This window comes from Kogia breviceps, chromosome 15 (genome assembly GCF_026419965.1).
Source record: "Kogia breviceps isolate mKogBre1 chromosome 15, mKogBre1 haplotype 1, whole genome shotgun sequence".
Classification (NCBI taxonomy): Eukaryota; Metazoa; Chordata; class Mammalia; order Artiodactyla; family Physeteridae; genus Kogia; species Kogia breviceps.
Window position 1 is genome coordinate 76296762 of NC_081324.1, and position 14710 is coordinate 76311471.

Below are 14710 nucleotides of genomic sequence, written 5' to 3' on the forward strand. Positions count from 1 at the left end.
GACTTTTGAACTGTGAATATATATCTCTGTAGGCACCAATTCAAAACACCATCAACACTGAAGACAGTAAGTAGTCAATTCCACTTTGTTATGAAGAAATCAGAGACTAGCAAATACAAATACAAAAGAAAAATCATAAAGTCAAACCACAGCCTCCGCACTCCCCGTCCCACCTGCAAGCAATCTCAGAACCACTCTTAGGAATTTCAGGTGGGGCTGAAAGCAGCCCCACCTCCCCAAGTTTTGGTAAAATAGGCAATAGCACTTTTCCCCACTTTTGGACATTAAAAAAATTTTTTTTTCTTTGCAGACAACTCTTGAAAAGTGTGTCGGTGTCGGTGCAGAAAGTGTGTTTTCTACTTTTAAAAAGCAATCCTGTGACCTTGAAATAAAACTGACTATAGGAAAACAAAACCACAAAACCTGACAGCTGCAATCCTATTTACACAGAGCTATGTACAATGTCAATAAATTAAAGTTTAATTTTTCAAGCATTCATATTCCACCTATTTACAAGAGTTATCAAATAATTACATAAATACTTTGTCTAATAGTCTCGCTTCTTCTTTATTATTTTTTAAAACCTTGTTATTGCATATACAGGAAAGAGAAAGAACTGCCAGAGGGACAACATGAATCCTGCTACAGAGCTTAGATAAAATAAATTCATTTTTGGTGTTTTCCCCACCCCCTTCCCTTTAAATCCTCCCCCTCGGGGTTGTGGAGAATCGAGGAAAAGGGTAAGGGGTAATGTCCTTTTCTCTCTAAAAGCAAGCATTCAAAAATAAAACCCACAAATACATTACTGTGGAACATGCAAAAAGAGACCTATAGCTCTTAAAACATCACAAGAATATTAAAAAGACACAGATTTCCTTAATAGAGACTAAACAAGGATGGCAGGGACTTCCCTCCCCAAACAATGCTACCCAGTAATTTATTTAGAACTGATACGCAGGTCACTAGAAAGTTTTTAATCTTCACAAACAGAATCATATTAATGTATCCATTTGTCCCCGGTATTTTTTTTTTCAATTTTATTTGTGTTTCCACTTGACACGGTGAAGGAAAAAAATATATATATATAAATCTGCACTGGGGGAGCTTTTCAACCCCTCCCCTTCTGGGGCCTGGCTACTTCCATCTTCCCACAGCTTCCAGACCAGCCTCGAAGGAGGTGCTCCGGCCGCCAAAGCATTAACTCCCACCCCCAAGAGCTCAGTGCAACCGACGTTTCTGAGCCAGATCCTGGATGTATAAACCACGCCAAGACAGGGCTTGTTTCTAGCACATTCTCTCCAGGGAGTCCGGCACCCCTTCCCAGACAGGGCTGCACAAAGAAGGGCTGACCTCACTGCACGCCCGTGGTTTATCTGACATCCAACAAAGTGCACTGCAGACTGGACTGGACTGGAATGGAGAGACTTTTCTGGGGAGGGGTTTACGGGGATGCGCTGCGGGACCTGTCGGGCTTGGCTTCCAAGCCGCTGACCAGCCGCTGGATGTTCTGCAGTTCGCTGGTGGCCGCCTCCTTCTCCGTGCAGAGTTTGGGCGACAAGGACACGGAGCTGGAGGAGAGCGTGGAGGAGCGGCTGTTGAGTTCCGAGCCCGAGTCCACGGCCACCGAGGCCGGGCTGGCGGACAGGGCGGCGGCCTTGCCGTCGAGGGGCCCCGGGGCTGCGGCCATGGACGGCAGGGCGGTGGTGAGCAGGGTGCTGCTGTCCGGCACCGGCACGGGGATGGAGTAGGGGCTGTAGCGCAGCCGCGGGCGCATGGTGTTCAGGTTCAGGAACGGGTGGCGGTGCACGGAACTGGAGGCTGCCGCCGCCGAGGAGGCGGCTGCCGCCGCGGCCATGTACGTGTAGGGATAAGGGAACAGGCTTCCGAAAGGCGACATGGCCAGGCCCTGGGCGAGGAAGAGAAGGAAGGGGCAGAAGAGTCAGGGCTCAGGCTCTGCGCAGTGGGGAGGAGCCAACCTCATCCATCACCCCTCCTCTCCCCCACCCCTCCCCACCTTGGGCGAGTCCTTAACCTCTCTCCCTGGGGGGTAGGGAGCAGGACACTCAAACTTGTGCCTAGGTGCAAATCTGAGCTCTGTCAACCTAGGCCAAAGTATTCACTCCTTGTGCCTCAGCTTTCTTATATGGCAAAACCAAGGAAAAGTTTAATAATTCGCATACTTATGGGGGACTTTGTGGGTATGAAATGAGCTGCTGCCTGCAATATACTTCATACAGGGTGCCTGGCCAATAGGACGGTTGGAAATTCTGCCGTTAAGAGTCAGTTGTTCCACCTGTTAAATGGGGCTACAGACAGTCTACCCCACAAAAGTAGCTGGGTGAAAACCAAAGAGCATAAAATATTGGACATGCATTTTTTTTTTCATTCTTGTCGCTGCTCCACCCCTCCGTCCTCCTACTCCAGTCTAGAAGTTTAAAAAAAAAAATCTGGGGGAAGATCCTTAAGCCAAAGGAAAAGGGGGGTGGGCAGGATGGAGGGGGAAAGAGTAAAGGGTGTTTGCTATGAACAAAGAAATCACCTAGCCCCACATATGTTGGTGTTACAGGTGGAGGGACTGAGTTGAGGTAGGCCCCAGGGGTGTAGGAATTCACTCAGCGAGCAAGTGGCAGAAGCAGAATAAAAATCCGGGGACCCTGGCCTGGGTTAGTTCTCTCTGACCCATTGCCTTGGGTACTATTAGTACCTGTTTGCCCAGGCAGGCCCTCGCCTGCCTATCACCTGCCCACCACTGACAGGAGGGTCTCCAGAAAGGGCTAGCACAGGAGATGGGAGGGATGGAGGAAGGACAGAAGCCAGCCCTTTTCTCAGTCCCCTCCTCCTTCCAGAGGGGGAGGCCAGTCCTGCCTCTTGGCTCAGGGAAAGGAGATGAATGTGCTCAGACAAAACAAAAGGCAAGGGCGTGCAGAAAACCCCACAGAACCTTTTCGCTGGGGTTCAGAGCATTTTCAGCAGCCTGAGACTTCTCCCCAGCTGCTGGAGCCCCAACACAGCTGTCTGAGCCATACACAGGCCGCCAAGCCTGCCACAGCCCCAGCCTGTCCTTCTCTGACATTTCCCACGTGTGCAGAAGCCATTAACCCTTTGGGGAACAGGCTGGCCTTCGAGGGGTGGGGGAGCAGGGAAATAGTTTCACATTGGAGGTTCAAGAAAACTCTTCCCCAGGGAGTCACTTCCCTTCCCAGGCCATGGTCTCTCCCTCCTCTAAGTCTTGGGGGAAGGTTGGCTGTGAAACATTTCAACTCTGAAGCTAAAATCACAGCCTCTGGAAGAGGCCCTGGAGTCTGACTGACTGCCTGGGGTAGAGTCTCAGGTCCACCACCTACCAGCTGTGTGTCCTTGGATAAGTTACTCAACATCTCTGATCTCTGTCCTTTCATCTAGAAGGTGAAGGTGATCATAGGATCACTGAAGTCAGGATAGATCGAGAACTTAGAAGACCGCCCGGCGCAAAGTAAGTGCTGTGTAGAGTTATTATCTGTTACTACCATCTAGTTACTCTGCTAGAAACAGCCCTTAACTTAGAAAAAAAAATTTTTTAAGTTTTGGTGGGGAGTGTGAGGTTATGATGAATCAATGTCTTGCACCTAGTAATAATAATGATGATGATAATAATTAATTATTATTATTGAAAGCTAGGCAGGGGGACTGGGTGAGTGTCTGCGATCAGAGGGCAGGCAAACGAGAGTGAATGAGAGGCTGGAGAGGCTGCTGATAAATACCTGAGAGGCCAGAACGTGCTGCTGGAGGTGGAAGGGCAGGGTGGCCGCGGACGCCCCCGACAGTCCCTGCGCCGCGGCGGCCGAGGCCATGGCCGTGGAATCCAGGCCCGAGACGCCGGTGGAGGCCCCGGACACGGTGGCCAGCAGGGGCCCCATGCCGGCGGCCATGCTGGAGAAGGCACCTCCCATGGCGAACTGGCCGGGGTGCAGGAAGAGCGGGTGCCCATTGAAGAACTGCTGGCCGGCCAGGCCTGGGGCGAAACCGAGGCCGGGCAGGGGGCCCTGGCCCAGGTGCGCGGCGGCCGCGTCCGTCTGCACGGTGAGCGGAGCAAAGGCCTCCTTGCCCGGCAGCGCACGCGCCTCCTCGGCCTTGGAAGGGGCCGCGCCCTCGCGGCCCGGGCTCCGGCGCTCCTCGGCTCCCAGGCCGCGGGTGCTGGACGAGATGGTGGCCGGGCTATGGCGCGAGTCGGGCGACGCCTTGTCCAGCCGCCCGCTGTCCCGGGGCCGGCCGCCGGGCTCAGCCACGAAGAGGTGCGCCTTGACCGCCGGGCTGCCCTTGTCCCGGCACGGATCCTCCGACGTGGTGGTGGAGATTTTGGCCGCGTCGCAGGCCTCCGGGCCGTGCTCCTCTTTGCTCTCGGCCTCGGCATCGCTGTCACCCTCGCTGGGACACAGATCTACCATAGGAGGGAAACAAGAGCCAAGCAGAAGGGCGTTAGCTCTGAAACCCGGGCCAGCATAACTCCAGTTCCCCACTTTGAATCCCAGCTGTGTAACCCCAGGAAGCCCCTTAAGCTCTCCGCGCCTCAGTTTTCTCATCTGCAAAGTGGGAGTGATGATACCGCAAATTTTAGTGGAAGGATGCAACAAGCTAGTAACGAATTTCAAGTATGTAGATAGTGCAGTACCCCTCCCTCCACAGATCCTTCCCCAAATGGGTGGTGAATTTTACGATTTTACACAAGTGAGGACGGAGCTCCTACCAGGTCAGACAAAGCCTTTACTGGCCTTTTCCCCATTCGATTGCAAATTCAGTTTTTAAAAATTAAAACTGACACTAAAACTCACGGCAGGAACACCTTCTAGTTACCCTCTCTTTGTTCCCTGAGTGATTGAGATCAGTCCCTTCCACAAATTTGTGGATTCTTTCAGAAGGATCTGTTTGGAGAGAACCCTGACATTTGAATTGGTAGTGGCAGAAGTAAACACTCCTCCCCCAACGTGCGCGCGCGCACATACACACACACTCCACTGAGCCTTCTCTGTTTCCCCTGTCTCTGCAGACAGAGATGGGTGATAAGCGGCCCACTCACTGCCTGAAGACGATCATGGATTCTCTTTTGCTCTCACCACACCCTCTGTGGGTGTCCTACCAGGAAAAAAAAAGAAAAAGGGATCCCATTTTGTGTTTAAAGCTTGAATGGACTGAAGGCATAGAGAACTCCCATTTTATTTCACTTAAAAAACAGGTCTCTTCCTATTGAGAGCATGTGTCTTTCCAAATAAACAGTTCTTGCTCTTTAAACACAGGAAACCAACTGGGGATTTGAACAGCTCCTCCCCTCCCCTCCCTTCCCTCCCCAACACAGATTCTCAGTGCTCCATCTCCTCTCACAGGTCCAGGGTGGCTCTATAGCTGGACTTCTCTTGGTCACCTTCCCTGTTCCAGGCGGCAGAAAATCCCCTGACTCCTCCCACCCCCAGCCTAACACATTTTAACCTAGAGTTTGAAGAGAGAGTAAAAAAAAGTCGGCTGTTGTTTGGCTGGAGGGGTGGGGTGGGGTGGGGTTGGGGGGGTGGGGGAAAAAGAAAGAGAGAGAGATGCTCCAGGCCCCCACCCAGAGGGGATACAGGAACTGGGACCACCCCTTCCTCCCTGCCAAATCAGTGTCTGGGGGAAAGGGGTCTGAGCTCTCAGATGAACTTAGGGAAGGGGGACACACCTGATCACCCTTTGTGAGATTTGGCTCCTGTTTACAAACTTCTAGAAGGATCTGAAGCTTTGGAGGGGTCAGGTTCCCTGGTGGGTGCCCCCAGCCCCCAACTCTTCAGGCTTCCAAGACCTGGAGAAATCTGAGAAATCAGAGGTGGCCAGACTTACCTTTGAGGTTGGATGTCCCTACGGTAGAGACGGCCGGAGAGGAGGACTGGGCGAAGCAGCTGAAGGCAGCCTGCTCACTGGAGGACTCGTCGGAGGTGCCATTCTCCTTTTTGTGTCTGTCATCGAACACCCTCATGGACTGCAGGGTGAGCTGCTTTCTGTGGCAGAAGCCCACACACACCCCGCGTTACACATCAGAACAGGATTTTCCCCTCACCGTCCGCCTCACCCTCTCCAAAGAGGCGCACACACGCCCACGGGGACGGAGGGGGAAAGAGGCTTTGGGTGTATTTATTCAAGACCAGAGGGTTTCATTAGGGAAGGGGTATTGGCTGGGGCAGTGAAATCTTGTTTAAAAGTAAAGAGCAACTTTGGGCCTCACACCTCCCCAGGAGTTACTGATTTCAGGTCCAGGTGATGGGAAGATAATGTCTTCATGAGGAGAAGGACCATACCTGGTGACCCTGAGCCACTAGATATCAGGTTGGGCCATCTCATGATCATGCATTTACTTGTACCTGGATTTCCCTGCCCTCAGAGTTAAATGGGAAGGCAGGAGGAGTTTGAGTCTTTGTTCTTGTGAATTAGACATGAATTATGATGTCATCTTATGAAATAAACCATGATATGAAAAAAAAAAAAAAAGTAAAGAGCAAGAGGGGAGATTGGAGCCAGCCAGAGACAGCTGAGCAGCCTGCCTCACAGACGGAGGGGAACAGAGGACTCAAAGCAGTGAACACACAGAGCGGACCAACTCCGCATGGGTTGCTAAGATTGGTAAGAAGTGGTTATTTCATGGTGCACTTTACTGTAATCGGTTCACCAACACATTAATCGGACTACAAAAAAACCTATTTTGATGTGAGAAATTATTTCTTAATACCCCTCCCCTCCCCCAGGGGATAGGTTAAAAATTGGGGCTAATTTTCTGGATTTTCGAAATTCTTTGAATGCAGGTGGGGGAGGGGAGAGCTTCTTTTATATACCAGCCAGCTGTCTGCTTAATGCAGAATGATACATGTCCTCACAGAAGGAGGGGGCCATAGATGTCTCCAGGGGCTTCAGTTCTGTCTGAGGGTATTTGCCAGACAAGACTGCAAAAATTCCAAGGCATTTTGTGAATGGCTTAGTCCTTTCCTGGGACCTGCCCAGGATGAACTTAAACTAATTAGAAATTAATAGGCATCTGTATATAATCTGTATCCCTGATACTTTTCTTGCAGAGACATCTTTCTATGGGGTGGCCTAGTTAACGTCCTTTAAGGTAACATGGAAGAAGAGGTAGAGAAAGTAGTGTACCGAAATCGGTAAGGGGCATCAAACTGTTTTCCACCCTTCCCCACCCTTCCCCCACCCTTCTCAAGATAAGTGCCTGCATCCCACTTCTAACAGTTGAGTGTCCGGACCTAGAAAAGCAATTTTCTAAATTATCTGAGAAACAACTGTCGCAGCTCACCTTTTTTCTCTCCTGCCATTTCCAGTGTCCCGGAAACCTTTTGCAAAAGGGTTGTTGTCTATTTTTAACTGAGTTATCTAGAGAAGGAGACACAAGCAAGAAAGAGACACTGGCTTCATTTTCTAGAATGTTCTGGGAGTGTTTCCCCCAACTCATTAATCTACTAGAAATCTGACTTGCAACCACCGGAGAAGTCATTTGGATACGCCAGGTTGAAGAGAAAGAGAGAGGGGAACACAGAAGAAGTTTGGAGGAGGCCAGAAGGAAAACCAAAGGAAACTGTGCCATGGCTGGCATCTCCCATTGGAGGCCAAACCAGGGATTCCAGGCTGAAATGATCCTGCCTGGGCGGCCAACAGCTTGGGCTTACAAATGGAAAAGCTGTCAAAGGGCAACCTGTAGATCTTAAAATTATGCTTTCCTTCAGATTTTTTATACAGTGCAATGATCATAAAATATGTTATGGTATATTTCCTGCCCCAAAACACACGCACAAACATACACACAGCACATCCTCCAACCTTTTCTGTAAATCTAATAAAATGATTTATGGGGTTTCACTACCCTTGTGCTGGAGTGGGCTTGATTTTTTTTGCTGGGTGTCGGGGGAGTGTGTTTCAGGAATTACGATATTGACAATCATAGATTTAGAAGGACTGAATGACCACTGGAAACATTTGTTTTCATTTATATGGCCCTGCCACCCCCATTAGGTGGAGAAGACCCATGGCCTCTTTGATCAAAAATGTTATATTTTATTATTCTGTTAACAACTTAGATTCATAGGATTCTGGGTCTAGAGGGTGTGTGCATTTTTACACGCTGAGGAAAAATAGTATGTAACCTTTCAAATCCCTTCCCTGCGGTGGGGTCGGGGATGGGGAGAACGTATACAGAGTTCGCTAGAGGTGGGAAAAGGGCCCCTTGGATGGATTCTTGTTCTTGGAATAAATCCTGTTTGCACTTCTTGTAGGGAGAGGAGGTCCTGATGTCCTAGTCTCCAGACCAAGGAACCAGACCTGGAACACCCCCATCAGCGGGCCACAGAGGACCCACCCGTAGTGAGAGTGAATTCAAAATGCAGGGCGGCGGCGTGTCTAGTGAGCTGAACTGGCACTGAGGTCCAGGGTTCAGAAGTTGAAGGGCAGGGGTCCTCAGGCCCCCCACCCCCCACCCCCGCCCCCATTAACTGCCTGCTAACAGCCAAGCTGGCGACTGGTGAACCCCCAGCAAGAGTCCCTTCCTCTGTGTCTCTCTGTGCACACTCCCATGACCTTCGGGCCACCATAGCTTTACATACCAGGTGCTGCCTGCTGTTCCATTTGGGGCTACTCCTAATCCCCGGCCTCAGGCCCAGGGAGAAAAAAAAAAACCTTCAAATGAAGTGGTGACTTTGGTCATCTCATCTCAAAAGCCTCAGACAACTCAATTAGCATGACCCTGTGATCAGAGTAGGTTTTTCCAAACACACACACACACACACACACACATACACCATAAAAAACACAGCAGCGTAAAAGGTAATAAAAACCAGACCAGCTACTCGGGATTTCTGGCTAGGGGAGAAAATCTGGTCTCTGCTGGGACTCTCCTCCCAAGATCCCGAATGGCTTTTGCCTTCAATTTTAGCTGGTTCCTTTGGAACCTGATTTCTTGACCCTTCTTCCTGAAGCGGAAGAGGATGAACCTTGAAACCAACAGGAGAAAGCCCTGGGTCAGGTGGGGCGGGCAACGGTAAGGACGGGTGGTCACAGGAGCTTCTCACTGGCAAAGTTAGTGTGGCATTGTTTTCACTCAGCACTGGATTCCTAGCTGGTCAAGTTTTTTTTTTTTTCCTCTTGCCTCTGCAGTGTGCCAGTGCCCCTTCCCCGCAAAGCTCCACTGAAGATCAAATCACAAAAGAAAAATCAGACTCCCACCCCAATGCTCCTGTAACTTTCTTATCCTCTCCCCCGAGCAGCTTAAAGGGGGGAGGGGAAGTGGGTGTTAATATCACGATTAAAAAGAAAAGCGACTTTGGTTACCTTATCATTCTGGTATGCGGTCACCGCGATGAATTCGGTTTCAGGGAACAAGTACGTCCGAAAAGTACTATAAGGAAGTTTTAAGATGTCATTGGCCCTCACAATGTGGAAGCGGGGCTGGTATTTATGCATGGAGTTCAGTATAGTCTGCAGGGGCCGGAAGAGGAGAGACACACATCACGAGAGGATTTAGTGGGAGGCCGACGTCTACCCCACCGAAGGACACCACGCTTGTACCGAGCCCACCTCCTTGGAGTACCTCTGTGGGAACATTCAGCTCCCCACGTAATCTTCTGGAGAATCCAAATTGCTCCTCAATTTCCAAAGGGTCCTCCCCCACCCTCACCATCTAAGGTTGATTCGTACCTTGAACCCTAGCCTACCTGAGTACCAAAACTATAATTCCCCTGCCACGTTGCTTGATCACTTGGGAAGGCCAAAGTCTTAAAAGATAGAGAAAAACATGCATTTTAATTTACAAAATGATTCAGTCTTTTAAGTGCCCACTAATTGACGAGCCCAATCCACTTAAAGCCCTGAAAGGCTGAACTCTAGAGAGGAATATTTATGCCTTAATCAAATCAAGGGCTTCAAATGCAATTCCTGCCCCCTGAAGATATTTCCGCGCCATTCACGTCTTCCTGGGCCTAATCTTTCTGCTTATTCCTCACTTATCACTCTGTTTATTTTATTGAAATGTTGGGGAGGCGTAGGGGCAGGGGGCAAAAGGTCCTTCGTTTGACTTTTACAAGCAATCTAAGTCTCCTGAAAGTTTCTAGGAACTCCCTCCCTGAATCCATACATATACTCCCAACACACATGCAATTTTTGTACTGGGAAATCTGAGTCTCATTTCTAGTAAACCTGACTTTCACCTAAGCCCGATTCTTTTTTAGTCCAAGGGAAGAACATCTTTCAAAATCTGTATTCACAGCCTCTCACCAACACAGTCAAGACTTCGAACCTTAAAACTCCCCTAAGCAACAATATGGCTGGCTTCAAAATAGAAGTTTGATATTGTAAAACAAATCCTTTACGAACATCTACCTTTGACACTGATTTCACGTCTTCACGATTGCTTTTTTAACTTCCCTGTCAGGTCAAACAGTTACCAAGACCTGGACTTGCCACAGAACATGAGCCTCACTGCTTTCAGAATGCCAGGTCTTCCATTATCTGAAGAGAAACACCCTGGAATTCTCTCTCCATCTCCTTGCGGATCGAGCAAGTTTGCTATGCTTGGCAACTGAGAGCGAGGGAGAAACTCTTGATTTTACATGGAAGGTGGAAGCACTGCCTTTGCTAGAGAGAAGAAAGAGAAGATTTTATCGAAGGGAAGCAATGAAACTTACAAATCCGTGTTTGTCCGAAATGTTGTTGGTGAGTTTCAGTTTGTGGAAAGTGACAACTTTAGACATCCACTGTTCTCCGGTGGCAGGGCTGTCGGGGTGAATGTACATTCTCTTTGGCATTTCAGGATCAGCCTTTCCCGCCACCATCCACCGAGAATTGTGAAATTTATACCGACAGTCATCTGCAGCGATAATGTCCATCAACAAAATATATTTGGCTTTTTTATCCAGCCCTGAACACCTTACTTTAAATGGAGGAAACATTCGCCTACGAGGGGAGAGAAGAAAAAAGGAAAAAAAAAAAATCACTCAGTTTCCCGGGTTTGATCTTCTACCTAAAATATTTAAATCAAATTTAAAACTTTCTAGTACATTTGATGAGCTTGTGCCATTCAGAGAGGGGCGACGGGGTGCAAAGTGGTTTCCTTCCACCCACAACAGAAGGATTAAATATGCTCAAATGGCTCTATTTTAAATGTCCCAAGATTCAAAACGAAAGAATTGTGGCACCGGATTTCTCTACATCATCTAATAATTTCTTTGTAATTTTTGTGGTCTCTCGTATGACTTTATAGATTGCCCTCCTTAGAGGGAAATTCCTGCCTCTGCCTTTTCCTCTGCCTTTTCTGGGTGTCTAGTTGTAAACAGCTTGGGTAGGATTTTAGTCAAGTTCAGTCAGTCGAGGTAGAATTTTCCACCACCCATTGATGAGAAAATGTTAAACGTATCAAGAAAAGAAATGTCAAGTTGCACCCCTCCCTGCTGTGGAACAGCAGTCCCGCTGCTGGCGAAATGAAAGTGTACTTCGGTAAGTTCTCAAAACGAATTCTGTAGATTGGGGTGGACGCCCAGGCCTTTTCACCAGCCTGCCTATCGCGCCGCTAACCTACCACGTTCTCCCCACTGCTCGGGCCAGTCCAAAACGGCAAGAGTCCACCACCAAATTGCTTTTTACTTTCCAGAGGCATTGGCATTCTGTACTTTTGACTTAAAAGGGAGCAGAGAGCTGGTCGCTGTGAAACTGCCTGTGTGTCTTCTGGGTTGGAGGATTTTATGGCAAACTTTGGCCTCGTTTAGCTTGGAAAGACACAGGAAACTAAAGACCTCAAGAGAGGGATTTTCTTTTTATTCCTTCAACTTTATGCCTTGGTAGACTTCAATGCCATTAAAAAAAATCAGTGATTTTAAGTGACAGGCACGTTTTGGTCAGGCAAGGACCTCTAAACGTTATATTAAATGTGGTTGATAATATTCACACATGAAACAGCAGTATGGGGGCTCCCTACTGGCTCCTTGGGTCTGCAAACATAATCTTAATTAGCCAAAATTGCCTGTTGAACTCTCCCTCGATTACAGACACACGAAGCAGTATGGACAAACCCCAAATGCCCTTCGGTTTCTCTCTGACGCTGGCAGGGGCAGGCTTAGGCCCCCTCCAGACCCAGAAGCTAGGCTGGAGGGCAGAAAAGGCAGGGCAGCTCCTTCCAGGCCTCCTGCTACCACACAAACAAAAAGGGCTGTAAGTGTTTCTCTCCGAGAGCAAAATTAACCAGACAAAAATACAACATCTACAAAGACACAAGGATGTTCCAGAAAGGTTTGAAACAATGAGCTGCCTGCAATGGGGTGCTTTTCTTTCTTCCTGCAGAGATGTCTGGGCAGCACTGAAAAAAATTCTACCTATCCTGTAGGGAACCCGGGATGCAGACCTAGGTAGGAAAAACGGCCGGCTTTAGACGCCCAGGTAAGCTGAAATCTCCTACCACAGGGGCAGGGCCCGGGGAGGTCTCTGTACACAGTTCTGGGGGAATTGTGTTTGCCTCTAAGCCGGAATAACTGGCAAACCGACCGTTCTGGGAGGAGAGAGAGAAGAGGAGGAAAGAAACCTTCAGCAGTTTGGGGGAGGGGGCCCGCTGCTTGCCGCTTGCTTACCTTCCCGACTTGGTAATGACCATCTCCGTGCCCCGCTTGTGGAACTGATCCCAAAGTTCTTTGGCCTCGAGGTGCACCTTGGGGTCATCTTCCACTTCTTCTTCCGGCTCCATGGTCTTCAGAGGCCTCAGATGTGTCTGCGGCGCCAGGGACGAGAAAGGGATGCCGGTCTCGGCCGCCCCCACCAATTGATCCATGATCGGCTTAGCCAGGGCGCCGGGCAGGGAGAGCGCCGCCGCGCCGTTGGGCGGTAGAGTCAGAGCGGGGAAAAAGGGCGGCTGGTGACCCAGCACCGCGCTCATGGCGAAGTCCGGCGCCCGGTGAGGTAGGAACGGATGGTAGGCCATGCTTGTCCCAGGAATGACCGGATCTCTCATGGAGAGGCTCATCCACTCCAGGCGGGGCGCTGGGCTCCAGCCGGGGACAAGTCCGCAGCTGCTGTTTTGTTTTGTTTTTGTTTTTTTTTAACAGCAGCGCATACTTTGGAGGGGGGAAAAAAGCGAAAGAAAAAAAAGGGGGATCACAACTAAAGCACCTCAAAGTGAGGGGAGGGGGAAGTGTCTTTTCGGGAGGGGAATGCCGCTTTTAAAGAGGGCAAGGCGAGAAATCAGGAGACATAGTCGCTCGGATGACTGTCCTTGTGTCTTGCGTTTTCAAAAAGCCGCTCCTGGAAGTCGGTTTACGAGGCGAGAGGACCGAGCAGGGTCTGGACTCGTGCCGGAGCCCTGCCGCTTGGCTCGAAATAGACACGCCAGCCCTCGGTCCCGGCAGTCCCTCCCCAGCCCCCAGTTCTTTGTTGCAAATGCGAACGGTTCTCCTAGGAGACTTTTTACCTTTTCTTCTCCTTCTTCCCCCGCCCCCCTATCTCTCTGCCTCTCCCTCTGGCTCGCAGGAGGCGTCTGCAGTTGCGCTAGACCAGCTTGAACTGCGAGCGAGAGAGCGGAAAAAAGTCTCCCTCCTTTAAAAAAACAACAACAACAACAACTCTGATTGAAGCCCTCTTCTACCAGCGCTATCAAAACTTGAACTGCAAACGGGCTTCCGTTCGCCCTCCTCCTCCTTCCTCCGCTCCGAGCCTGGTGTCTGGGTTTCAATCCGAATCTTGGTGTGCTCCTCTCCCGCGCCTCTCTTCCTTGTCCTAAAACGTGAGCGAATTCGCTTCCTAAATCTGCGTCCAGACGCGCAGGGCAGGGAGGATTTAGGGGGGAGGAGGGGAATGAAAAGAAAGGAGAAAGAGAGAGGGGGGGGAGAGAGAGACAGACAGAGAGAGAGAGAGAGAGAGAGGGAGGGAGCGAGAGAAAGCCAGAGAGAGCTCCTCGCCACCCTCCTCCGCCTCTAGAATTCCCCGGGCGTCTGCTCGGCGGTCTAGAAGGTCGGGCTCTGCTGTGGGCTGCGGAGAGCCGGAGGCCTCTTGATTGGCTCTTTGACGCTTTCGGACCAATTGTGTTGCTGCATAGGCGTGGTTTTCACAGGTCGAGTGCTGGGGGATAGAGCCGAGTTATAAAAAGAAGGTGTCGGAAACTGTAACGTCGCAGCGCCGCATCGGTACTACTGCCTGTCCTGTGAATATGTCAACATGATCAGAGGGAGGGCGGGGAGCCACTGGGGAGCGCGCGCACCGAGTCGCCTCTAGGTGGCTTATCGAGAGATCGCCGCAGCCTCAGAGCTCGCTCGCTCTGGCTCAGCCCACGTCTGAAATGCCTCAGTCATCCAGCCCGGGATCGAGGGAGGAGGCCAGGCATGGAGCACGGGGGAGGGAGGCGGGAGCGAGCGAGCCGGGCCAGGAAGGCGGAGAGAGCGCCCGGCGCCGGGCAGGGGCGCTCGCCTCTCGCGCGCTCGGCTCGCCTCTGGTCGCCGCGGCCGTTTCTCTCTCCCGCTCACTCTCTTAGCCCAGCCCCGGGCGAGCCGAGCGGACGGCCCAGGCTCCCGCTAGCTGTCCTCCGGCCTCCGGGCGCAACAAAAGCCGATCGCCGCGGAGAGGCGAGCGCCGCCGAGTCTCCAGGCTTGCGCGCTCTTCCAGCCCCACGTGGAGCCAAGCTCCTCCCGGCCGCCACTAAAGGGCTCCCGAGCTCGGGTGTCTCTCGGTGCCGGTCTCCCCGGCAGCA

At 50.7% G+C, this 14710-nt stretch overlaps 1 protein-coding gene across 2 annotated transcripts; it reads right to left on the reverse strand.

Moving 5' to 3' along the window:
• Positions 1-1035: 1035 nt before the first annotated feature.
• Positions 1036-14452, reverse strand: TBX3 (T-box transcription factor 3). Of its 2 annotated transcripts, XM_059039739.2 has the most exons (8): positions 12606-14245; positions 10674-10941; positions 9705-9764; positions 9322-9468; positions 7298-7374; positions 5842-5999; positions 3741-4417; positions 1036-1906 (listed from the first exon to the last, which is right to left on the reverse strand). In XM_059039739.2, exons 1-8 carry the CDS (start codon positions 12992-12994, stop codon positions 1442-1444), a joined length of 2241 nt encoding a protein of 746 aa, XP_058895722.1. In that variant the 5' UTR covers positions 12995-14245; the 3' UTR covers positions 1036-1441. The 2 variants fall into 2 exon arrangements, with proteins under 2 accessions (XP_058895722.1, XP_058895723.1); XM_059039740.2 differs by lacking the exon at positions 9705-9764 and having other exon boundaries at positions 12606-14452.
• Positions 14453-14710: the final 258 nt, after the last annotated feature.